This window comes from Girardinichthys multiradiatus, chromosome 6, assembly GCF_021462225.1.
Source record: "Girardinichthys multiradiatus isolate DD_20200921_A chromosome 6, DD_fGirMul_XY1, whole genome shotgun sequence".
Taxonomy (NCBI): Eukaryota; Metazoa; Chordata; class Actinopteri; order Cyprinodontiformes; family Goodeidae; genus Girardinichthys; species Girardinichthys multiradiatus.
Genome location: NC_061799.1, coordinates 32,477,168 through 32,503,996, shown reverse-complemented (window position 1 = coordinate 32,503,996; position 26,829 = coordinate 32,477,168). Strand labels below are relative to the sequence as shown.

At 39.7% G+C, this 26,829-nt stretch overlaps 1 protein-coding gene across 1 annotated transcript in view; it reads left to right on the top strand.

Moving 5' to 3' along the window:
* Positions 1-26,588, top strand: part of mfsd14a2 (major facilitator superfamily domain containing 14A2) — a 31,398-nt gene extending 4,810 nt beyond the window's left edge. Inside the window, exons 2-12 of the mRNA XM_047368993.1 lie at positions 1,373-1,468; positions 7,047-7,109; positions 8,770-8,897; positions 9,006-9,120; positions 9,205-9,423; positions 11,434-11,547; positions 16,783-16,854; positions 17,114-17,226; positions 20,939-21,036; positions 22,196-22,353; positions 23,392-26,588. Of these exons, the coding sequence (XP_047224949.1) occupies positions 1,373-1,468; positions 7,047-7,109; positions 8,770-8,897; positions 9,006-9,120; positions 9,205-9,423; positions 11,434-11,547; positions 16,783-16,854; positions 17,114-17,226; positions 20,939-21,036; positions 22,196-22,353; positions 23,392-23,604 (1,389 nt within the window). The 3' untranslated portion in view covers positions 23,605-26,588. The remainder of the gene's footprint in view (positions 1-1,372; positions 1,469-7,046; positions 7,110-8,769; positions 8,898-9,005; positions 9,121-9,204; positions 9,424-11,433; positions 11,548-16,782; positions 16,855-17,113; positions 17,227-20,938; positions 21,037-22,195; positions 22,354-23,391) is intronic.
* The last annotated feature ends 241 nt before the right edge of the window (positions 26,589-26,829 follow it).

Here is a 26,829-nt window from a genome sequence, read left to right as displayed (position 1 = left end):
GGAGTGATACATCACTGTTGTTATGTAATCAGTTAAAAGTCAAACCTACTGAAAAGCTATATGGAGAGTTGCAAGCATGAAAGGAGGGGAAACCACAAACATTTCATTTCCTCAGTTTTCATCTTGTCATCCTCTCTACTCTACTTCCGACATATTTAGGCTCTTTTGCGTATGATTGTAGTTGCTACGCTGGGTTACTGTGTCTAGATCTGACCACACGGATGTTATGGTTTCACCTCCCAACAGCCATATTTTCTGCCAGCTCCTCATCCAGCCATGACAAAATGCAGGTTGAGAGCTAACTAATCAATAGCAGTGAGCCATCTCTTAATGTATTGCTGGACATCCGTTTCATTTAGAAGAAGTTGCATAATTTGTTTGAATCAGTCAAAGCTTGTTCCTCACTTTCTGTCAGTCGCGTAGACATACACGAATTGAAATATGTGTACACCAAGCAGGACTTATAACTGGTTTTCCATGTTTGAAAACAAAACTGAGGAATTTGTTTCCAAAAGTAAGCTTTAGCCTATTTTATAATCGCAATTATAACATCTAATTGCGTTCGCTGCACAGCATCCATGCTCAGGTTCCAGCATCACTTTGTCACTTTAAAGATGCACTTTAGAGTGACGAGACCTCCACACAGGGGAGTCAGTTTTATTAGAGATAATAATGATATCTATTTATGCTTCACTGATTACAGATGTATCTGTTTTGTTTTTTTCTTAAGTGACCTATGAATGTCTCTGCAGAGAATATTTTTGCTACTTTACTTCTACCTGGTGAAGAATTGCTTTAATTTGTTCTTTTGTATTCCCTATCCTTGGTTCTTGGTTTCATTATTGTCATACATTTAGTTCACGGTACATGAAAAAATGCGGTACAACTAGGGGTAGACGATATTTTGCGCTACCATTGTGGTAACGATAAAAATGATGAAAAACGTTTCTTTTTTTTTTAGGTAACTGTACGGCGCCGTCTGCATGCCACAGCAATCATAGCCCCACAAACTCAAATACTGAACACATTTCACCCTGGCGCTCTTTTGGCCAATTAAAGCTAAAATGAATAAACTAATCAATAAAATTCTTAAAATATGTTGGATAAAAATACAACTAAACCTTGAAATTCAGAATTTAGACTGAAAGTTTATATACAAATACTTCATGTTAGCATTTAGAGTAAACAGTAAATCCCACATCCGTCCTCAGCTGGGCAGCAGGGTCGTCTGTGATCATATTGTTTTATCATTCTGCCTGAAATAGAAGATCAATCTGTGGGTGTGTTACCATAATCAGACACTAAGAAGCACTCTGAGATAGATGTTACCAGTCAGCTAACCTCCTCTTTGTGTTCCTCTGTCTCCCTTCAGCCTCAGGGAATCGGTGAGCCCAGCGTTTACCATGCTGTGGTGGTCATTTTCCTTGAGTTTTTTGCATGGGGTCTTCTCACCACACCGATGCTCACGGTAAGCCGCATTCACCTGTTATATAAACTAGCATAGCGTTATGTACAGCCCCTTGCTTTTCAGCATTCGTACCCTTAAACCTTTGTCACATTGCAGCCACAAACTTTACTTTTTTGGGATTTTCTGTGGTAGACCACACAGAGTAATAAATACAAACATGAACAATGTGCCATGTGCATGTCTTTAGCCCCCTTTATCCTGATGCCCTAAAAATAAATCGATTTCAAGGAGTTGTCTTTAGATGTCTTATAAACTGAAAATGGCACAACTGCAAACCTACCAAGACATGAGCGTCTAAACTGTATAAACCGTATAAACTGACGAGCTGAGCAAGAAGAGGATTAATCAAAAAGGCTTATGGTAACTCTGGAGGAGCTGTGAACATCCACAGCTCGGGTGGGAGAATCTTCTGACAAGATTAGTCGTGCACTCCACAAATTTGGCCTTTTTGAGAGAGTGGCAAGAAAACAGCCATTGTTGAAAGGGAGCAATAAGAAATGCAGGATGCCGTAAGCCATACAGAGGTGACGGCAATCACGTGGAGGAAGGTGTTTACAGTATACCATATGAGCCAACACTTTTGACATTTTGACCCACAAATTTACACTTGAGCCCAAATACATGGTGATGGAAGCATCATGCTGTGAAGCCATTCTTCTTCAGCAGGAACAGAGAAGCTGGTCAGAGTTGATGGGACGATGGATGGGGCTCAACACAGAGCATTCCTGGAAGTAAAGCTGTTACAGTCTAGGACTAAGGTTCACCTTCCAACTTGAGAATGACCCTAAATATCAAACCAAATCTGAACTGCCACGGTTGAGATCAAAGCATATTTATGTGTTGGAATGGTCCAGTCAAAGTCCACACCTAAATCCAGTTGAGATTGTGTGGAAGACTTGAAAATTGATGTTCAGACACTTCCCATCCAGTATGTCTGATCTTGAGCTGTGTTACAGAGAGAAATGGGCAAACATTTCAGTCCCTGGAAATGCAAAGCTGTTGAAGACATACCCCCAGTAGCCTTACACCCTACAGTATTTGAAAATAAAGGTAGTACTTCCAAATATTGGCTAAAGGCAATACTTGGTAGAACCGCACTGTACGCTGCTTTGGGTTGTTCTGCCACATACAATTCCAATAAAGTACATTTATGGTTGTAACGTGACAAAATGTGGCAAAGTGTATAGGGTGTGAATACTTTTGCAGGTTACTGTGTATCCCCACCAGCCCTTCTTTTTCTGAGTCCCAACATATGAACCGGAGCTTTGCATATCTTGGTCTTATCAGTGTGTAGGAATAATTGAATGCTTATCCGCTGTCCAGAACCTTCTGTGATTTCGTTTTTCATCCACCTAGGTTTTTTCGGCAGATACAGAACGGAAAAATATGGATGGGGCATCCGTTTCATTGTCAGAATTGATGCATTGTTGAAAAGGCTTATCAGTGGGTTGCTGGCTTGTATTGTCAGCCCACTGCACAGATGCTGTTCAGGCAAACCTCACCTTCGCTCAAAGCACTATGGTAGCAGCTGTGAGTGGCTTGATGGAGTGTTTGCTACAGAGAGTTCACAAGTTAAACAACATAGAAGACATCATCTTGCTGCTAGAACTGAGGCACTGAATGTCCCTTTTAAACTCATGTATAAATGACTTGCCGCGGGCAATACCAGCCAGCCAGCTGAAGTTTTTCACTCTAGCTTTGAATATTTCAGGTCAATTCTACAGATTTCATTACCTCTCTTCCTTCCACATATCTTTTCCTCTAATCATGTCTTTTCTTGGCAGAAACCTGTTTTTCAAAATATGCGTAAACATCTGTTTGCCTCATGATGTGAACCAAGCAGGGTTATGCAATGCTTGCTTTTATGTGGTCTCCTGCTTGAAGTAGGTTTTTGTGCAACTATTCAGCCTTAATTATTTGGGGCTCGTTGCACAGATGATTGCTGACTGAAGGGCTGATTTGCATTTTTGATTAATCGGAGGGCGTCTGAAGATGAGAGGGACTGCTTCATTAGTATCCACCAGCAACAGCCTTCACTAAACATTTCAAGTGTGTGTGTGTGTGTGTGTGTGTGTGTGTGTGTGTGTGTGTGTGTGTGTTGGGTATATGATTCCCTGAGGAAGAGGAGACTTTTCCTGTGCAGACATGAACAATAACCAGACTCTCCTATTCGGCTTCATACTAAACATGTCCCAGTCTGAGCTAAAGCTCAGTGTTCCCAGTCTAGTGTCAATGACATGACCAAGACCTGCTGCAGACTTTGAGCTTTAACAATTTGAACCTCACTTACTCTTGTTGAAGCTCAGTGTTATAACTTGCAGTATGTGTCCAGGTTCTTGTTAGAGATCCACCGATCAGATATTTGTGGCCAATTTCTGATCAAAAGATTTCATTTTCTCTTTAGAAACTAAATTCCGTAAGATTCCAGTTTATAGGACTGGAGTTTATTTAAATAAAACCAACCTAAAAAAGGATAACAGCATAGCTCATTCACTGTATTATAAGATGAATTATAATCTGCAAATTGTTTTTCTTTTTTTGCACTCCAGAAAATGTACTTTGCACCATTTGAACAGGCATTTTTTTCTAAAATAGCATTTCAAAAATGGTTAACTTGTAATATTTGAGAGAAGAAAGCACAGATTTGTTTTTGTTGTTTTTGCCCGTTTAACAATAAACTAAACATGCAGTATTCCAACAAAGTAGTCTGACTTTTGTGGGAAACAGATTGGTAAATCACTCTAGACTGAAAACGTAAAAAATAGATGATTTATAAGACAGGCAAACAGTTTTGTAAAACTATTGGGTTGAATATTTTCTGTGTTGATCGCCTCTGCAACAACAATGGGATGTGGGGCTCTTTTTTTGTTTTTAAATGCTTGCTGTATGTATAGCCAAGTTTAATAAATGGGTGCACCCTGACCACACCTCCTGTCTTCCTGCACTGCTGGCTTTATTTCAAAAAGTTCACAGCTGCAGGTTGTTTCCGTCTCCACCTGTGATCCATATTTGGTCAAGGAGTTAGTGCTGTCGGTGCGACCTGGTTGAGCTTAGAAGTGGAGTATTCACTAATCTGGGTCTGCATTCACAACGAATCCTAAGACTAAAAGTAGCTCCTAGTGACGTCATTCTAAGAAAAATCTTAGAATTTCTTCAATTCTAAGATTTTTCTTAGAATTTGAGTTATTCACAAAGCATTTTAAGAGAGCTCCTAACGTGAGGAGATGTAAGGAGTAGTGAGGAGAACTTTTAGTGAGCCCAAGAGTGTCTTAAGCAGGCAAGATGGCAGAAGGACCGAGAGAAAGGAGAGATATCTACAAACAATGAACAGTGAATTAAACGCTGCCAGCTTGATCGCGCAGAGATCCACCCCCTAAACAGTCAAGTAAATAAACACATAAACTTCTATACGAAGCATACGAATCTTAATATAAAGATAAGATAAACGTTATGATCCCGCTAGGAGGGTATTAAATAGTTTCAGCAGTATAACAGGGTAAAGGTGCACCTCTAGTAAGGTAATTCTAAGAAGGATAAATAAATGGAAAAAGTCAAGTAAAAAAAAAAGTGATGTCAGCAGCCACAGCCTAAATGGTCACCTCGTTGTGTGCTGCAATCTCCTCTGTAGCTTCTGATTGCAGCAGTTACCAGCGCTGCTCACATTCCAGGCCGGTGTGTGAATGCAGAGGGAACGATGCATTGATCTGCTCGGCAAAGCGTTCCCAAGTCACAGAGTGCGTCAATGAATGGTTTAAAACGTTAGACCGGAGGCTCGCTCAGCACTAAAATATTAAAATTTATTAATTTTGGTCTGTAGTCAGACCTTTCTTTAATTTTCTTTCCTTTATCGTGCTACTGCACTATACTTTTTTATGTTTTTATTGTCACTGCATAGTACTTATTTTCCATCGTGTAAAGCACTTTGAATTGTCTTGTTGCTAAAATGTGCTATATGTGCCTTGCCTCCTTCGTCCACACTGTGATACTGGGACCAATTCTACCTTTCAACACTCCTTTGTTCTCCTCCATCAGCTGCGGCAACAGCAGGCTCTGCTCCTCTGTTCAGTTTGGTTTTCTCCACCTTTTTTGTCTCCATTTTGTTTTGGTCTTTTTTGCCAAATTAAACCTCTTTATACCAAAAGGTAATCACAATAGAAAACAGAACAATAAGCAAATCAAAATAGTGATAAGCATGTAAATGAGGTACGTTCCAACATTTTAATGCTGTGACAATTTAAGTTTGCTAAGTTTCATCAGTATTTAAACTTTTCTTAATCCAGTCTAAATTCTATGACCAGTTTATTGATTACTTACAGCGCATTTGTTCTTTGTTTTATTTTTTTCACACCTAGCAATGGGGTCAACCACACCTCCTCAGTAAGATAGGAATTTCTGTTGTCTCCTAGCTCAGAGTCGCTCTCAGCAGCGAACTGAATCAGTCTGAAGCTGAGACGCCTTGGCAAGAATATGGACCCTGATTTTTAGTTTCTGTCCTGCAGGTCACAGCTGATCAAGCTGAATATCGCCTTAATTCAGTCACCAGCCAGTTTCTCTGTACATCTGCCATGAACACATCTGATACATTTGTAGTTATTTGCTTTAGGACAGTAGCTGGAATTAATATATAACCACAACTAATAAAAAATGTTCTTCACACCTCACATTTTTTTTTTCCTTTTTATTAATTTCTTCATAAAAGTTATTAAAAACATTTTAAAATTCGAACTGTTCGGTTACTTTAGCAAACAAAAATGTTTTACATCAATAAATACTTTTATTTGGGATTGATATTTTTCAGTTGTTATACCCGTCAGGGTTCAAAGATCCGAAAACGCACACTGATTACATCCCCACACTTGGATTTGTTGACATAATTGCCAAGAGAGCCAATATCTGTACCAGCAGAACAAAGTAAAGATGAACATGACCTGAAACTGCTAACAAAGAAGACCTCATCTGTGTAGGGAACTACTGAGGGTACTTGCCTGTTTAATAAAAGGAAAAATAAGGGTTTACCCAGGTGGCATAAACTAAACACTTTATAGTCTTTCCTTCATACAAAACATGTTCTGTAAAAATAAATCCGCTGTGGCTGAGAAAAAGAAATGCAGATTAGCTTAAATCACTTAGGAAGACTTTATGACCAATAGCAAAGTTTAATGTAACAGAATTTATGACTAATGTGAACATATCACATTTTCTCATCTGCAGTAATCCCAATATTTCAACACATACAGTTGCAGCATGCCGTGTTTAAATAGCTAAATGCACATTTTTTAAATGGTAAAAAAACACTGTGACCTCAGGTGTGAGGAATGCTTGGAACTCTAAGGCTCTGGTACTATTTGTAACCGTGTTAAATCAAAAAAAGAAGTATCGATAGAAAAATATGCATGTATGTTGGATAATAACCTTTGTGAAACTGATAATTCGTTATTTTGTTGTGTAGTTGGTTGTCTGTATGTTCAAAAATAGTTTATTGTTCATATTTTCTTTAGCTGCTAAACCATCTGCTTTGAGGTCAGTAAATAACAAAACTATGGCACTTTCATCTGGGTTTATCTGTTTGTTTTTCCAGGTATTGCATCAGACATTCCCCCAACACACATTCCTGATGAATGGTCTTATTCATGGTGTGAAGGTAATTACACAGTTCTGTTTTCCCTCATGCTTTATCATCCTCGACATAATTCCTATTGGAAGGTGGCGAATGCAAAGTTACAAACCCTGCTGTGTGTTATATGTCCTTATTTTGCAGAAATGGACATTATAAATGCATCGCCATTTCTGTTCATCCTTTGTGGAAATGATCGCTGATTGGTTGCAAAAATATCAACATTAAGCTATAAAGGCCCATGTATGAGCAACAACATTAAATACGCAGCTGCATGCAACCTTCTATGTTAGTTTTGTGCATAGATCAAATGCCTTCAGGAATTATCTCATTAGTAAACAGAATCCACCTGTATGTTATTTACACTGTATAAATGCAGCGGTTCTGTGCAGCCCACAGAGGTTTGTTAGAGAACATTGGTGGACACACAACGTTATGAAAACCAGGGAGCACAGCAGAGAGGTAGAGAAGTTTTACAGCTGGGTTTCTGTCCATCATCTGAAAATGTAAAGAGCATGGCACAACTGCAAACCTACCAGGACAAGGCCGTGCATCTAAACAACTCCAGTCCTCGAGGGCCAGTGGTCTGCGTCTCTCTTTCAACACACCTGAATCAGATTTTCATAAGCAGGACTCTGTGGAACCTGACTGCATGCCGAGGGAAATTCAGCCATTTCGTTCAGATATGTTGGATCAGGGACACATCATTTGACACCCCCAATTTAAACTGATAGGGCGGACAACGAGAGCATCAATTAGAGAAAAAGCCCAGAGGATCATGATAAATCTGCAGAAGCAGCAGAGATCCATAGCTTAAGTTAGGTAGTAATACTCTTTCTGGGAACTTCACAAATTTTTCCTTTAAGGAGGAGGAGCAAGATGAACAGCATTGTTGAAGGAAAGCCGCAAGAAGTCCCCTTTGCAGTTTGCCAAAAGCACTGTAGGGGATTTGGAAATCATGGGGAAGGAGGTGCTCTGTCAGATGAGACCACAATTTAACTTTCTGGCCTACATGTAAAATGTAGAGCATGGCAAAAAAATCTAATGTTGCACTTCACCCTGCATACACTGTCCCAAAACTGAAACAGGATGGTACAACATCATCATGATTTCCTTTCTTCAGCAGAGGCGGAGAAGCTGGCCACAGTAGATGAGACAATACATGGAGGCAAATACAGAGTAATCCTGAATTAAACAAACCTAAGATGTTGTGCCACTTGTGCCATATAATCTTAAAAATATATGCATACATTCTACAATCTAAATAATTGATGAACAAATCTCCCAGTAACTGTTGAAAAAAGTTTCTGTTGCTCTTTTAGTTCAATTACATTCAAAGTTGGTGTGCCGACAAAAATATGAGTTGTTTTCTCAGCACTTTATCAGAGCAACAAACCGATCTTAGGAGCCTTAATGTCCTCAAGTTTTCTCAGATTTTGGGTCACTTTAGGATGCTAAATGCAGCTAACAACAAAATGAATCTGCTGCTTATTATTTTTTCCATCGTTATTTATTTGCTCAGTACCGTCCTTGGAAGACACTTTTAAAACTCAAAACAACAAATTTCAGTTTTTTAATTATTAATATAGCAATTTCTTGGTCATATCCAGTAGGTCAGTGGTTCTGTTGTCCGTTTATTCTTCTCTTTTCTGACCCTCGCTCCAAAATCTTTGCATCCTTTTTCCAGGGCCTATTATCTTTTCTGAGTGCTCCTCTGATTGGAGCGTTGTCAGACGTATGGGGCCGCAAGTCCTTCCTGCTGCTAACAGTCTTCTTCACATGTGCACCCATTCCACTGATGAAGATCAGCCCATGGTAACAGCACAATATAGACATCCCAGAGGAAAATCACTGCATCTAATTGTTACTCATTGCTGATTCATTTAATCTGAGCTTATAAGTGCATCGTTTCCCTTCTTTTAGGTGGTATTTTGCAGTCATCTCCATGTCTGGTGTCTTTGCCGTCACCTTCTCTGTGATCTTTGCTTATGTGGCGGACATCACGCAAGAACATGAGAGGAGCACAGCGTATGGCTTGGTGAGAAAACGCTTCGATAAAAGCTGATATCACTGACAGTTTCCTCTTGTTTTTTCTTTAAATCCTCTCTATTTCACCACCTAGGTATCGGCTACCTTCGCGGCCAGCTTGGTTACCAGTCCAGCCATCGGAGCCTATCTGTCAGTGGCCTACGGTGACACGTTGGTGGTAATCTTGGCCACAGCCATCGCCCTGCTAGACATCTGCTTCATCCTGGTGGCCGTACCGGAGTCGCTGCCGGAGAAAATGAGGCCAGCATCGTGGGGAGCACCCATCTCCTGGGAACAGGCAGACCCCTTTGCTGTGAGTAGCGGCAATATTTAAAGATGAATTACTAAAATGCAAATGATCTTTGCCAACAACTGTTTGCTGTGTGATTTATGATTTGTGAGCTTAAGATAGGTACACACATTTAAAGTTTATTTATGCCAAAATCTCCCATCAAAAACAGAAAAGCAATAAATAATAATGCCTCTAAATTACCTCTATGTTATTGCTATTTAATATATTTAAAGGGGACATTTTAAAATTTTTAATCCTTCCTTTTCAAACTTAAATCATTCAGTTGTTGTCTATATAAAGTGGAAATGCAATGCTTTGGCATGAATTCCTTGTTATTGTAGCTCCACAAACGCCTCGTTAACACCCGGTTCTGAGGTTCGTCTGAGAGCAACTCATTTTGGACTCTTGAAATACTACTGAGGCACTTCACACTCCACCCCCCTCCAGGTCAAAGAGCACTCCACTCCACCCTGTTCGGCCATTTTTGTAGTTTGATAACAGAGATACAATTAACTAGCAGAGCAGAAACAAGACAAAACAGCAAAAATAATGCTAATCTGTTTATGTAATAATAATAATGTTAAAATCACAGTACAGTTATGTGCTCAAGGAGCTAAAAGCAGCACACAGCTCTAACATAAGCAGAAGGCACGATGTTACTTCTATCAAAACAATGGCTAGCAGGTCATATCAACACGCAATAAATTCATGTCTAAAATAAATTATAGATAAATTATTAGCAGCTTACCTCTTTGCTGTGTCCTTCGTTTCCATCGACGGAAGGAACTGACCCCCGAATCAAATGAAGTCTTTCAGCAAATCCTTCTTGATACTAGTGGAGGTTGACGAAGAACTCGTCCTTGAAGTGCTTTCCATGAAAAATTAAATGTAACCAGGCACTTTGAAGAGGTTCTCATCCTGGGGGGTGGTGTAATGAATTGTCTGGGTTAATACACCCAACAACGGAACATTTAGACATATCCTCTTGCAGCTTCGGCGTACCTGAGCTTGGACTACAAAATCATAGTAAGAAATAAAAATAGCGGATACACGAGGTACAACAGCTGATATTAGCTGGGCAATAAGTAGAAATAAGTCAGCTGTGTTACAGACAGAAGGCTTGTAGTTGGCCAGCTTTAGCCTTTAAAACAGCATGATGTTAGTAAGAGAGGTAGGGGGCGCTCTACACTGACTATTTTCAAACAGCCTATTTTTTTTTTCCTGTTAGTGAAGGAAAAGTGTAGTCTTTTTTTTATTTTTTTTCAGCAAGCTGACCAATTATGTGCAGCAACAGGTGAGGGAAGGGCAGCACTGCTTTCTCCAAACAGCTGGAGAAAACTCCGGTCCCTCCGTCTCTGTCCCTGGTATCTCAATAAAAGGGCTTTAAACTATAGAGACGGTATGATGGAAAATTATAGCGATTTTGAAACCGTACATTTTGTAAACCTTCATAATCCTTGACGACCGAAACCTGTCGATTTCTACGTCTGAACGTGGCAGTCTGCCATCATCCAAAACAAGCTTCATGGAAAACTGGGTGTATGGTTCTACAAACTGAGAAATCAGGGATATTGTACAAAATCCAATTATTTTGATCAGTGTGGAAATTCTAATTTTATTTTATTTTAATACCAGTCTTCAGTGCGACTTATAGTCATTCTTTTCTCGAATAACTTGATGGCAGTGTTGCCTAATATTAACTTGCTTGAGATCTAAAATCATTAAAAAAAAACAACTGACAATTTTAATAAAGTTTAACAATTAAGTAAGTTTTTATTCTTACTTAAATTGGTTATTTCATTTATCATCACACTTTCAACATTTTGTTTCCTGATTTGTGGAGCCGTCAGACAATAAAATGTGAATTCTATTCAAGCAGTTAAAAGTTAATATTTTGTATTTAAATATCCAGAATGTTTAAAAAAAAAAAAAAGTGAAGAGATTTCAATTTGAGTCTTAAAAAGTACATAATTTAAAGATGAACACATGTAGGTATGTTGTGTGTTGAACTGTTGTTTTTCTCCTGTTCAGTCTCTGCGTAAAGTGGGCCAGGACTCCACGGTGCTCCTCATCTGTATCACAGTGTTTCTCTCCTACCTCCCCGAGGCTGGGCAGTACTCCAGCTTCTTCCTCTATCTCAGACAGGTAACATTTTTGCATTTCCTCCTTAAACTTTTCTTGAATTTATAAAACATAGAATTAGTAGGATTATTCACAGTAAATGCGCAGTAAGACTTACTATGTTGGATTTCCTTTTGCAAAAACAGATGCTTCTACCTTGGGGCTTTTTGTAGCAAATCCCTTTAGTTGTTTTTCCCAACACTTTATGCAGAAAATTTAAATCTCAGCTCTAAAGGCTGGGTCAACAACACCTCAGACTCCTTGGTGGGTTCTAGAAGATGTTTTACAGTACAGGAGGGGTCAATGTTCTGCTGCAGGCCATCTATTATGCTCAGCATCATGGGACATACAGGTCCTTCTCAAAATATTAGCATATTGTGATAAAGTTCATTATTTTTCATAATGTCATGATGAAAATGTAACATTCATATATTTTAGATTAATTGCACACTAACTGAAATATTTCAGGTCTTTTATTGTCTTAATACGGATGATTTTGGCATACAGCTCATGAAAACCCAAAATTCCTATCTCACAAAATTAGCATATTTCATCCGACCAATAAAAGAAAAGTGTTTTTAATACAAAAAACATCAACCTTCAAATAATCATGTACAGTTATGCACTCAATACTTGGTCAGGAATCCTTTTGCAGAAATGACTGCTTCAATGCGGCGTGGCATGGAGGCAATCAGCCTGGGGCACTGCTGAGGTCTTATGGAGGCCCAGGATGCTTCGATAGCGGCCTTTAGATCATCCAGAGTGTTGGGTCTTGAGTCTCTCAACGTTCTCTTCACAATATCCCACAGATTCTCTATGGGGTTCAGGTCAGGAGAGTTGGCAGGCCAATTGAGCACAGTGATACCATGGTCAGTAAACCATTTACCAGTGGTTTTGGCACTGTGAGCAGGTGCCAGGTCGTGCTGAAAAATGAAATCTTCATCTCCATAAAGCTTTTCAGCAGATGGAAGCATGAAGTGCTCCAAAATCTCCTGATAGCTAGCTGCATTGACCCTGCCCTTGATAAAACACAGTGGACCAACACCAGCAGCTGACACGGCACCCCAGACCATCACTGACTGTGGGTACTTGACACTGGACTTCTGGCATTTTGGCATTTCCTTCTCCCCAGTCTTCCTCCAGACTCTGGCACCTTGATTTCCGAATGACATGCAGAATTTGCTTTCATCCGAAAAAAGTACTTTGGACCACTGAGCAACAGTCCAGTGCTGCTTCTCTGTAGCCCAGGTCAGGCGCTTCTGCTGCTGTTTCTGGTTCAAAAGGGACTTGACCTGGGGAATGCGGCACCTGTAGCCCATTTCCTGCACACGCCTGTGCACGGTGGCTCTGGATGTTTCTACTCCAGACTCAGTCCACTGCTTCCGCAGGTCCCCCAAGGTCTGGCATCGGCCCTTCTCCACAATCTTCCTCAGGGTCCGGTCACCTCTTCTCGTTGTGCAGCGTTTTCTGCCACACTTTTTCCTTCCCACAGACTTCCCACTGAGGTGCCTTGATACAGCACTCTGGGAACAGCCTATTCGTTCAGAAATTTCTTTCTGTGTCTTACCCTCTTGCTTGAGGGTGTCAATAGTGGCCTTCTGGACAGCAGTCAGGTCGGCAGTCTTACCCATGATTGGGGTTTTGAGTGATGAACCAGGCTGGGAGTTTTAAAGGCCTCAGGAATCTTTTGCAGGTGTTTAGAGTTAACTCGTTGATTCAGATGATTAGGTTCATAGCTCGTTTAGAGACCCTTTTAATGATATGCTAATTTTGTGAGATAGGAATTTTGGGTTTTCATGAGCTGTATGCCAAAATCATCCGTATTAAGACAATAAAAGACCTGAAATATTTCAGTTAGTGTGCAATGAATCTAAAATATATGAATGTTAAATTTTCATTATGACATTATGGAAAATAATGAACTTTACCACAATATGCTAATATTTTGAGAAGGACCTGTAGATAATAAAGGAGCATAGGGCTGCAACCAACGATTATTTTGGTAATCGATTAATCTGTCGACTATTTTTTTCCATTAATTGGTGAATAATCTGATAGCAAAAGGTCCTTAATTGCAGATTTCTTTTACAGAATTTGAGCCAGGTGAAACTACACCTATGCAACTTGGTGAGTTCTGAATAGAACATATTTAGTGGTGCACCAATTGCAGTTTTCTGACCGATCATTGATCTTCAAAAGCCTGATCTGCCAATTCCGATTTTGGCAGATACCTATTTTTTTCATAACTTACTCTGTCAGGTGTTATAAGGTCACAATACACCTTCAATGTTCTAATCTTATTTAATTAAAAAACGTCCAACAATACCCATTAAACAATACAAACTTGTTTTAACTGCACATGAGGCAGTGCTCTTAAATATAAATGAAAAGTTAAGAGCATTGCTGTCCAAATGACTAAATTATCTAAACTAAAAAAAACATTGCCTTTAGTCCACATTTTTCACATTTTCAGACCTTTACGGAGGTAGATAAGATCAATGGATAAGATCGGTTTCACATGCAAGTGTCAGCTGATCGCCAATCAGTCAACATTAAGGAAATTAGGGCTAATCGTTCAGCCGGCCAATCAATCGGTGCACCCCTGATAAGTTTTTCATCTTAAATTCAAATGATTCATTTTCTTGTACAATTTTGGCCTAATTACTGTTCTGAGTGGGTTGTTTTTTCACCAAATGGCATGTTTGAGTCTGTATACTCCAGTTACCGATTATTCGATTACTAAATTACTTGACGATTAATCATTAATCAAAATTAATCTGATTAATTGTTGTAGCCCTAAAGGAATGTTCATAGAAATGCATCGCACTGTACCCACCTTTTAAAATGTCCCGGTGCCAAGTCTTCCCAAGAAGGGCCAACGAAATAAAAAAAATATATATATGAAAACAGGTGAAAAATTTTTGGCTTTTCAGACTTTATTATTTTTTATGTAAATATTTAAATTTCAATTTATGAAACTTAATTAAGCTTTTTTCTTTTGTATTCAAAAAACATTTATTTTGGATATGCCACAATTGGTCCTCTTTATTGATCATTTTGGGTTTTTACCTACAGATAAACTTTAACTTGTTCAAAAATGAAATAAAATCCAGTTTCATGGACTGTTTTTGGCCTCTAGACCCCGTTAGACCAGGAAACTGGATCTGTCTGGTTTAGACGCCAAAGGAACAAAAAGGAAGGCCTTAAAACAGTTTTTCTTTGTTGTTGTTTTGTTTTTGTCACAAACAAAATGAAGGCATCAAATATCACAAAAGGTTCTTTAGAGAATCCTGTCCACAGCTGCACAGTCTAAGCAGTATCAGGTGGACCTGATCCCACAACGAAGGCTTCAGGATCGTGGAGCACACAAAGAGAAAAGCTTAACTGGGTCATTGTGTTGTACTCAAAATGTCCGGAATGTTGCATAATCTTAAAATTGTTTAGTTTGGAATCAATCAGAAATTTTGATGTGGAAATGCAGAATGATTCTGGTGCTCTGCGGTCCAGTTCTGGTGCTCACATCACAGTTTTCCCTGCTTTAGGGAGTATCACCAGCACCATGATGAGGTCTGCAGCTGGGCAACCCTTCTTACTGCAAAGCATTGAGAGGTCTGGCTTATTTCTACAAAAAACAAAATCAGGATCACCAGCTCTCTAATTTTTTTGAACTCCTCCAGAACCGTGCACCCATTTATCCTTCCCTTTTTCTACTTTGGAGTGCAACTTCCTTCTTATTTCTACTGAAACATCATTAACTTTTCTGAAATACAACCAACATTAGCTGTCGTGTTTTTTTGTTTTTACTCAGAAAGCCATCTTTAGTCCCAGTCACTAAAAACTAACACAAACACCGAATGTTTCTGTAATATTTAATCCAAACTGCTGATATTTCTCCCACAAATCATAAGGAATTGTCTTTATTTTAGTTATTCTCGTGGGCAAATGTGGCATTTATTGCATACCACCAAAGATGTAAACAAAGACTTTGTTATAAAGGACCAATTCCAGCGTGACAAAAATAAAGTATGCTCTGTTCTTATAAGACTCCAACTCCAAAGGAAAAATAATGTGTTTTTATTAAAAATGTAATGATGGATACCGTAGCATTCCCTGGAAACTTTGAAACGACTGACTGTATGTATTTATTCATGAGTTTGTCCTGTTTAAATGTTATTCAGTGAGATATTAACATTATCTACACATAGAAGCTAAATTGATAGGCTGCATAAAGCCTCAGCACTCTCAGCTTCATTGTTAATGAATCCCTCATGAACCCAAGTTAACATTTCCTCAAACATTTGTTCAGATGAAAAGGTCGTAGACCGGCAACCAGGCTGTTAAAAAACGGGCTTCTCCTCACGCACAGAACGGCGTGACCAGAAACTCCACCCTTCTAGTAACGTGTTCCGTAATGTAGATCCTGACCTTCCAGGAACGTTCAGCTGTTTGTTTCTGTTCGCTGCCTCTTTATGTGTCTGAACGGTCTTTTAATGAGCAGGATGTCTGTGTCAGACTCATACATTTACTATTTTGGTTGCTTATTAAATTCAGAATAGCTAGTGGAAAACCCCAGGAATCTCAGTAAAAACAACAGCAGGCCACACACACTTCAACCGAGGTTGCTTTCTGAGCACCAGAGGAAGCTTACTGAGCAGCCTATTTCAGTACTTGAATAAAGTGTCTGCTCATTAGGGTGGATTTACAAACAAGCCTGTAGCAAAAAGCCCTGGTAGTCAAAACTAACAGCAAGAACCAGATGACAGCTTCATGCTTAAGAGGCTGCAGCCTCTTTGTTTTTAAACAATGTCTCTAAATGAGGATGACTAATAAAAGGATTAAGATGAAGATCATAATGAACCAGTTCAGTAGGTTTGTACACCTGCTACACTTCTGTCCTACCAGAGAAAGCCCCGTAAGATGGCAGCATAGCTCTGGAGCTTTAGGCTAAGATTACTCCCTACGCATTAAGTCCAGCTTTAAAAAAATAATTAAATGTCTTTGTCCTCCTTTCATTGTCAGTTTACAAATTCCTCACATTACCTTCATTAATTGTTTGGAAAGGCTTAAATATGAGGCCTGAATGCCTCAGGTCTGTGAAGAGGAGCTCATGAAGATGGAAGTTGTAGACAAAATATCAGATCCCAGCCCCTTTGTTTGTGTGTCTTCGGTGGGAAATGGATAAAAGTTTCGTGTTCATGCATGCTTGCCTCCAACAATCTAGTCCTAACCTGTGCTATCTGAACGGCTTCCTCCCCTCAGGTCATACGGTTCTCCTCAGAGACAGTGGCTGCCTTTATTGCAGTTGTAGGGATCCTCTCCATATTGGCACAGGTATTCGTTTTATTTTCTCTTTGGCTTTGAGGTTTTTTCATGCAGTTACATGTACTGTGTGTAAAATGCTACCTAATTATAAAATATATTAGTTTTGTTGTTTCCAAAGCCCAACTAGGTGTGTATAAAGTAGTTATTAAAACCAGTAGAGATATATTTCTTTCCAGGAGTAAAATGTAAACATTTGCATGTATAAAAGTTACAAAATAAATAGTTTTGATGCCTGCTGAGGATCTTTTTGTGCCACTTGTTCCCTCAGACGGTCGTGTTGGGTATCCTGATGCGTTCTATAGGGAATAAAAACACAATCCTACTCGGCCTCGGCTTCCAGATCCTCCAGCTGGCCTGGTATGGCTTTGGCTCTCAGCCCTGGTGAGTTTTGCCGACAACGTCTCTCACGTTTGAGCCATTATTTAGTCAATTCAGAACAATTCAGCGGTTGAACAAAGTGGAAAGACAAGCTCAGAGTTCGATTCAATTAGAGAGGCTGTATTATTTAACTCGGGTTACCGATTGCTTTTCGTCCACCAGTTGCTTACGCGCTATTATTGCCATGAAAGGTACAAATACAGCATAAAGAAAACAGTTGGTCAATAAAATTTCAGAGTGTAGTGTGAAAAATCAACTGCAGCATGGTGAAAGCGTACAGATTAATGATGTGGGTTCTTAATGGTGGTTAAAATCCTTTTAAAATGCTTAAGTTTAAGTTAACATTACATTTAATTCAACAGGGTGATCTATTTTCAAGCATTTATTTCTGTTAACATTGATCATTATGGTTTACAGCTACTGAAACCTTACAATACAGTCAGTCATTTTCTGCTGCTTCCATAGTGGGTCGCGGGGGAGCTGGTGCCTATCTCCAGCAGTCTATGGGCGAGAGGCGGGATACAGTACAATACAGTTTCTCAAAAAATAAAAATATTACACAAGGCCAATAAAACATAAAATTAATTAGTACAGAAATGTCGGCTGTTCTCCATGTGATGAACAGTATATATACACCCAGTTCTTTGTCCCCTTCTGCATGAATTACTGCAGCCATGCGGCGTGGCATGGAGGGGATCAGCCTGTGGTTCTGCTGAGGTGTAATAGAAGACCAGGTTGCTTTAATTATGGCCTTCAGGTCATCTGCATCGTTGGCTCTGGTGTCTCACCTTCGTCTTGAAAAAACTCCATAGGTTCCCTACGGGGTTCAGGTCAGGAGAGTCTGCTGGCCAGTCAAGTAAAGTAACACCATGGTCATTGAACCATCTTTTGGTGCCTTAGGGGAGTGTAGGCAGGTTTCACATCCCGCTGGAACATGAATTCAGCATCTCCATGAAGCTTGTCAGTAGAGGGAAGCATGAAGAGCTCTAATATTTCCTGTTTAATGCCCACGTTGACTGTGGACCAACACCAGCAGATGACATGACACCCCAAACCATCATTGACTGTAGAAACTTCACTCTGGACTTTAAGCAATGTGAATTCAGGGCCTCTCTACTCTTCTTCCAGACTCTGGGGCGTGGATTTCCAAATGAAATGCAAACTTTAATTTTATCGGTAAAGAGGACTTTGGACCACTAAGCAACAGTCTGGTTGTTTTTCTCCTTTTCTCCTGTTTTTCTCCCAGATAAGATGGCCTGACAATACCTCTGGTTGGCTAAACACAAGGAATTCAATAGTTATAGCCAATACACGTCGGTGTGTGATGGCTCAGATCCAGCCTTCAGTACACCTTGAGAGTATCCCCCAAACGTTCTAATGGGCTTTGCTCCACAATTTTCTTAAGGCTGTGGTTATCACCGTTTTGCTACCACCGTTTTTCCTTCCATTCAACTTTCCATTAATATGTTTGGATAAAACACTCTGAACAGCCAGCATCTTTAGCTATGATCTTTTGTGGTTTACCCTCCATATGCAGGGTCTCAGTGACTATCTGTAAGACAACTGTCAGTCAGCAGTCCTCGTCATAATTTCGTGGTCCAAAAGCATTGTTGTTATATTTTTCATATACTAATTTTCTAAGAAACATAATTTAGGACTGTAAGTCGCTGTAAGCCATAACCATCAAAATAAACACTTGAAATATATGTCTCTGTGTAATAAACCTGTAAAATGAGACTTACGTTTTGAATTTCATTACTAAAACACACCAACTTTTGAATTATATTCTAATTTATTGAAATCCACAATATGTAATTTTATCATTGCTGCAACAGGCTATTCTGATAATTACAAAGGGCTTTTTTTAAGGTGCAATATACAGAGGTTGGACAATGAAAATGAAACACCTGTCATTTTATGGTGGGAGGTTTCATGGCTAAATTGGACCAGCCTGGTAGCCAGTCTTCATTGATTGCACATTGCACCAGTAAGAGCAGAGTGTGAAGGTTCAATTAGCAGGGTAAGAGCACAGTTTTGCTCAAAATATTGAAATGTACACAACATTATGGGTGACATACCAGAGTTCAAAAGAGAACAAATTGTTGGTGCACGTCTTGCTGGCGCATCTGTGACCAAGACAGCAAGTCTTTGTGATGTATCAAGAGCCACGGTATCCAGGGTAATGTCAGCATACCACCAAGAAGGACGAACCACATCCAACAGGATTAACTGTGGACGCAAGAGGAAGCTGTCTGAAAGGGATGTTCGGGTGCTAACCTGGATTGTATCCAAAAAACATAAAACCACGGCTGCCCAAATCACGGCAGAATTAAAGGTGTACCTCAACTCTCCTGTTTCCACCAGAACTGTCCGTCGGGAGCTCCACAGGGTCAATATACACGGCCGGGCTGCTATAGCCAAACCTTTGGTCACTCATGCCAATGCCAAACGTTGGTTTCAATGGTGCAAGGAGCGCAAATCTTGGACTGTGGACAATGTGAAACATGTATTGTTCTCTGATGAGTCCACCTTTACTGTTTTCCCCACATCCGGGAGAGTTACGGTGTGGAGAAGCCCCAAAGAAGCGTACCACCCAGACTGTTGCATGCCCAGAGTGAAGCATGGGGGTGGATCAGTGATGGTTTGGGCTGCCATATCATGGCATTCCCTTGGCCCAATACTTGTGCTAGATGGGCGCATCACTGCCAAGGACTACCGAACCATTCTTGAGGACCATGTGCTTCCAATGGTTCAAACATTGTATCCTGAAGGCGGTGCCGTGTATCAGGATGACAATGCACCAATACACACAGCAAGACTGGTGAAAGATTGGTTTGATGAACATGAAAGTGAAGTTGAACATCTCCCATGGCCTGCACAGTCACCAGATCTAAATATTATTGAGCCACTTTGGGGTGTTTTGGAGGAGCGAGTCAGGAAACGTTTTCCTCCACCAGTATCACGTAGTGACCTGGCCACTATCCTGCAAGAAGAATGGCTTAAAATCCCTCTGACCACTGTGCAGGACTTGTATATGTCATTCCCAAGATGAATTGATGCTGTATTGGCCGCAAAAGGAGGCCCTACACCATACTGATAAATTATTGTAGTCTAAAACCAGGTGTTTCAGTTTCATTGTCCAACCCCTGTATATCTACATAATGCATCAGGATACATAATAAAAACTGTGTTGAATATTGAAACTATTGCTTTTACTTATTGCAGTAATATCTACATAGGTATGTATGATTAATTCATATTTCAGACCATTTTACAAGGTTTCAACTAAACTATATTATTCTAATTGTCTTTACCCTGATACACCACTAGAGTGCAGCATATTCCTGTAAAATAGTCCTCTAATGTCCTCTAATATGCTAAACATTGGTGAAACATGTGGTCCTAAATTATAAGCTGTGATTCTGAAATTAAACATCCGCATTATGACTCCCCCTGGATTCAGCAAACACACCAGATGTTGTAGGACATTTAAGTTAGATTTATCATATAGGAGCCACTCATGGTTCAAACCACGAACAACTGAGAAGGGATCCCTTTAGATGGTTGCTTAAAAATAATCAGTTAGAACAGTCCATTGATGATTTTTTTGGACTGGGGGAGGTTTCTTACATTTTCACCACCAATGCCATGTAATTATTCTGTAATAAATTGGTAAACATGAAATAAGAGACGTTTTTTTCTCCCTAAACTGCAGGATGATGTGGGCAGCTGGAGCCGTCGCAGCCATGTCCAGCATCACCTTCCCTGCCATCAGCGCCATCGTGTCCCGTAATGCAGATCCTGATCAGCAAGGTGAGCTCCACCACTTTTTGTTGACATGTATTTGGAGGTCTTAGTGTCACTAATGTGAGGATATTTCTATTAACAAACTATTTATGGTTTAGCATTAGACTTGGAGTTTTACTTGTTAAAATGTAAGAATAATTTCGAATCGACAGCAATAAAAAAAAGCAAATCATCAGAGAGAATCGTTTTTCATTTAAGCGGCCTTCAACAATTCTTTCCTAGCACTTTTGAAAGTTACTCTTTGGGTCCATACCTGCCTTGTGCTCAGAGGAATATTTTCTTGTTTGTTTTGCAACTGAATACTTTCTTATGAATTATTAAAATGTTTCCTTAGGTCTCCCTGCTGTCAGACATGTTCCAGTTACGTTCTGTCCTTTGCCTTGTTTTACAGCAAATAACAGCACCACTTGTTCTAATTATCACACTTTGTACTGAATTTAACTTCAATATTTCTTTATTTCCCTGTTAAATTGAAAACATGAAGAATACAGGGTTCCTCCACAGTCTGGAAGAGAAGGGAATTTGATTTGACTATTTTCCAGGTCTGGATAAGTACGGGGAAAAGAAAGCTCAAGTATAGAAAAATATTTTTAGTTTTAGAGTTTATTCCCTATCCCGTTGTCAAATGTTGTCCTCCTGTCCTTCCTTCTGTGCATCCTTCCTTCCTCCGTTGCTTTGTGGTTTCTTTCCTTCTTGATGTCCTTCCTTCTGTGCATCCTTCCTTCCTCCGTTGCTTTGTGGTTTCTTTCCTTCTTGATGTCCTTCCTTCTGCCCTTCCTTTCTTGTGTCCTTTCAAGGTGCAAGGCCGCTCAAGGTGGCAGCAGGTTGGAGTGGCTCTGTTATTTTTTGATTTGAGCTACAACAATTAATTTCTCTTCGGGATTAATAAAGTATTTTTGACTTGAATTGAATTCACTTCTTCCTTTGTGTCGTTTTTCTTTCTTGTCCTTCCTTCCATTTGTCCTTTCTTTTTTTCATTGTCCTTCCTATTTTCCTCCCCTGTACCCTTTCTTCATTCCTTCCATGTGTCCTTGCCTCCTTCTTCCTTGCTTCTTATATAGGCATACAGTATAAGCAGAGTTTTTGTGGGTGAGGAGTGATTCATTTTGGGAGTTATTTTTGTTTGTATTTATTATGAGTTGGATTCATTTTGTCACCTGTGTAGGTGTTGTCCAGGGAATGATTACCGGCATTCGAGGGCTCTGTAACGGTTTAGGCCCGGCTCTTTACGGCTTTGTCTTCTACTTGTTCCACGTTGAGCTGACGGACTCGGACGGCTCAGAGAAAGGCGCCAAACCCAACATGGCCAACCCCACTGATGAGGTGAGTTATGACTGGCAGGGTTTCCAGGCCTGAGGTGTAACATCAGTGTTATCCAGAGTGCGACCCACGGGCCATTTGCAACGCCTGCTGTGATTCATTTTCCGGCCTACGCTTGCAAATCAGGAATTGCACACATTTAGCCAAATTTTATTCAGATGGACTATTTTTCACTTTGGATGAGATTTTTAAATTCAGTTCTTATCTAAAATGTAAAAAGTTGGGTAAAACACAAAGTATCCATCTTTTATTAAGAAGGATTTGTTTGTTTTTTTTTGTTTGATTTCATATCCCAGTGAACAAGACCACAAACACCCAGTGTTCATTAATGTTGGCTAAATACAGAAAACATTTTCGATGAGTGACCCATATATCGTTGTCGTTGCTATTTGCAAGCCCCATTACCACCAAAATCAGATAACTATGTCATTAAAACATTAAAAATGAAAACATTTACATTAAAACACAATACAATTATTCTTGCATTTTCCACTTAACAAGATTTTACAGTTGGCCCACAAGTACTTTCAACTTGAAGCACAAGTCCTGCATTTTTTCATCCATTGCTTCTATTATATTTTTGTCAGTGATGTTGAGGTGTGCTCTTCTTTGAGAAAAATATTGGTGGGATTTGTTTGTGCTGTGATTTGTAGTTCCATCTAAGAAATCTGGCCAGTATTAAGCCGTGACAAAACCACAAGCCCCATGATGCAGTGAAGCAGCATTCCTGCATCTGAATCTGACTTATTGTCTGTTTAGAAAATAAAGATCTAAACGTTCTTGATATGTTATTCACTTTCAGCTATTTCGTTGTAGGAAAGTCTTGCTTTAAAAACAGGGATTTAATCTAAATGCATTAAACACACTTGGAAAAGATAAAGTCTTGCTTAAGTTGTGAAGTAAGTTAAGTTGTATTCATATAGATGTTAAATTTTAATCATACTGATCTTTAAAAGGTCTTAAATTGCAGAAACCCAGATTTTATACTATTTTCTCATACAGCTGCTGTAAATTAACAGATTGTATGCTTCCTCTCTTCAGAGTGCCATCATCCCCGGCCCGCCCTTTCTCTTCGGAGCATGCTCAGTGCTGCTGTCCTTGCTGGTGGCCCTGTTCATCCCCGAGCACACGGGGCCCGGCATGCGGCCCGGTGCCTACAAGAAGCACAGCAACGGGGCACAGAGTCACTCCCACAGCCCTCAGGGTAGCGGGGCGGAGGGCAAGGAGCCGCTGCTGGAGGACAGCAGCGTATAACCTCAGCTAAAGGGTGCACACACCCCATAAAAAAAAGACCCTCAACACATGGACAGACGCACACATTTTACCACAAGGACGCACATCCAAGTGCCGTGGAGAGTAGTTTGTGAAAATGTCCACAGCACAAAAATGGGTGCTCCACGAAGCCGTACTTTGTCTAAAGGCAGGGTTTTGTGAGGATGTCTGAAGATTGTGTGTGAAGAGGCTGTGTTTAGTATTTTTTGGTGTGTGAGTGAGAGAGCGAGATGCTGTTCAGCTGGGCTCCAGTGTTTCTGCAGGTGTAACAGAGTGGAAAACACATAAGCACGGCGCCCCCTCCTGAAGCAAAGCAGAACCCAATCAAGTGCAAGAAGGGGGTGTCTATTTAGAATGTTGCTAGATACCTTGAGTTGATATTGATTTAGTCCAGTTGGAGTGTAACAGACACTTGAGCACTCGTACTGAAAAGCTAACTTCTGTTTCAACGCTTGTCGTTGTTTTCTGCAAGGGAAACAGTTCTTCCTCCGTGCGCGCAGCGACTTTGAACCGTGGGAGGAGTGTTGAAGAACCGCTGCCTAACCTCAGCTAGGATGCTCGACCAGTTCAGATAATAAAAGCTTCGTCAGGACCACAGATTTATTCAATTATCAGACTTCTTACAGAGTCTTTCTCAATGTTTACTTGCAGTTCTCTAGATTCATAGTACAGTTTGGGTTGTATATTTTTCTCTGTTCAAACTGAGGTCTAGTTGTGCTTCAAGTTTTTAATTCAAGAAACAAACGTTGCCTTGAAGTGGCTTTACCATTTTAAAAAAAATAGACGTTGCATAACCTGTATGAAGACCAAGGTCTGAGAAGGCTCTGTAATCTTACTCTGTCGCTCCCATCGGAGCTGTTAGACACTTTTTATTCCTTTACATTCGTACCCTTCCTGTTTTTCTTTTCTTTTTTTTTTTGGTTCACAACATGTATCAACATCAGGGCGAAGGCTTACAGAACCACATCTTTTTCTTTCTTTTCACTTTGAAAGCATCAGGACCGTGTAGCGCTAGCGATCATCAGGTTAGTGTTGGCGCTGACCCTTAACACAAAGTGTTAATATCATTAATACATTCATGAGAATATCAGTGCAGCAGGAATTTGATTTAATTTGAGATGTGGTGTGTTGATTTCTACAGTTTAAATAAAAACTGACGGTTTCATTTGGTCCCTCATATTTAAGCTGCCAACTACAGGACTCGGGGCATTTCTCCAACATGCATCACCTCGTTAAGTTGTCTGGTTGCTCTAATTTGCAGGGTTCCCAAAGTATGGAATTTGATTTCTGTTAGAATAGAGGATGGAAAATATTTGTATGTTCACACTCCCTATCCAATGTCTAAACGTTTTGTGCTTCTACCCATCATTCCTTTCTGGTGTTCTTTTCTCCTTCGCTCTTCCTCCTCCTTTCTTCACATTTATTTTGTTTCTGACCCCCCTTTCCTTTTTCCTTCCTGTTTCTATCTACCTGCCTTTTTTCTCTACTTTCTTTCCTTCCTTCCTTCCTCATGTCCCTCGTTGCTTCCTTGTCTCCTTTCTTTCTTTCTTCCTTCCTTCCTATCCTTTCTTCCCTCCTTGTGTCCATCTTTCCTTTGTTTTGTCATGTCCTTCCTACCTTTTGCCCTCCCTCCCAGTCAGTGTTTTTTGCTGGTTTCTTTTTTAAAGTCGGCCCTGATAACATGATGCAGGTAGACTGGAATCTGCAGAAGCAATACAGTCTCTCTTTCACTGCAAATGTCATTGGAAAGACTGAAAAACATGAAATGTTTGGAAAAAATAACAGATTCGCTAGGTCAGGAAAATACAGTTTTGCAACCCCTGTTGTTTGTCATTGAGCTGAGGAGAAAATATTAGATAAAAACGGTCGTTTAAAAAAGTTCAACCTGCAGCAGTATGACCGAAGTTGCTCCAACTTGGATAAAGAAATATTAAAGTCGCCCTTCTAGTCTTGCATTTTCAACAAATCTCTATAAATGAGGAATAATATTGAGGATGTCAACAACTCTTCCTTTAAATGGAAATATAATTTTCCAATGATAGTTGTCTATGAGTCATGCTTAAAGACAGGATTAAGAGCAATGTGAATAAACGCAATTTTTATTTATTATTTGCAGACAAATTCAGTTTCAATCATGCCTCTAGTAGCTAACTAATTACTCACATGTGTGCCAAATGTGTTTGATTTTGTACTCTATGCACTTGAGTAGTTTGATTATCGTCTTGTTTTTTTTCTTATTTGTCTCAATATCTCTGGCTGAAGATTTAACTTCTACGGCTGTATTTTTTTTATAGCGTTTTAAGTCGCCATCCTGTCATTTTAGGAACTGTTTTTCTTAGATTATAAGGCATCAGATCTTCTTTCTTTTCAGCCTTGGTCTTCATTTAATGACAAGCATTTCACTGTTTTTGGTTTTTTTTCTGTTGTGAGTGTATGTGTGCGTTTATTTGATATCTGAATGTTCCACATCATTTTGACCACATAACTTAACTGAGCCTGTCACAGATTTTATTCATCCAGTATTTAAAGTTCATTTAATCTCAGATTTCCTCGGTTCATCATTTATTAGATGAAGCACAGAGGAGTAAACAAACGGCCCAGTCCTCTGTAAATTGGTAAAATTCTGCACCAGCCTCCATGTGCAATCATACTCCAAGCAGACGACTGTAAAAGTACAAAAATCACCTGTACATGCAGCAAATGTAAATACATACCTGTCGCTCGAGGAGCTGGCCACCTCTTGGTCCTGTTTGGTCGTATGGTGCAGTTATATATTTCTCAACGCGCACCTGTTATTAGCCACGCTTTCATTTTAGTACAACGTGGTTTGTGGCCTGAACCCCCTTCTCTGTGTGCCTAAAATTAGCCAAGAAATGTGTATGGCAACGTAAGTAAAACGGTGGTAATTATGTAAATATGGGAAACTAATGATAAACTATTTATTAAAGGTTTATTGTACAATGCAATGTCTGCCTCAGTTTTTTTTACAGACACCGTGTGTTTGAGGTACATAATTGATTTGGATGTCCCGCCAAACTATTCATGGTTGCAATATTTAATGGTTATTAAATCCAAGTAAATCTCTTTCCAAACAGAAGTCCTGCTAGCATCATCCTGTTGTCTGTAATATCTGTCTTTATTTAATCCCACAGCTTTTATTTGTCTATATGTCTTTCAAACTTCCTGCAGGAGGAATCCTTTCATTTT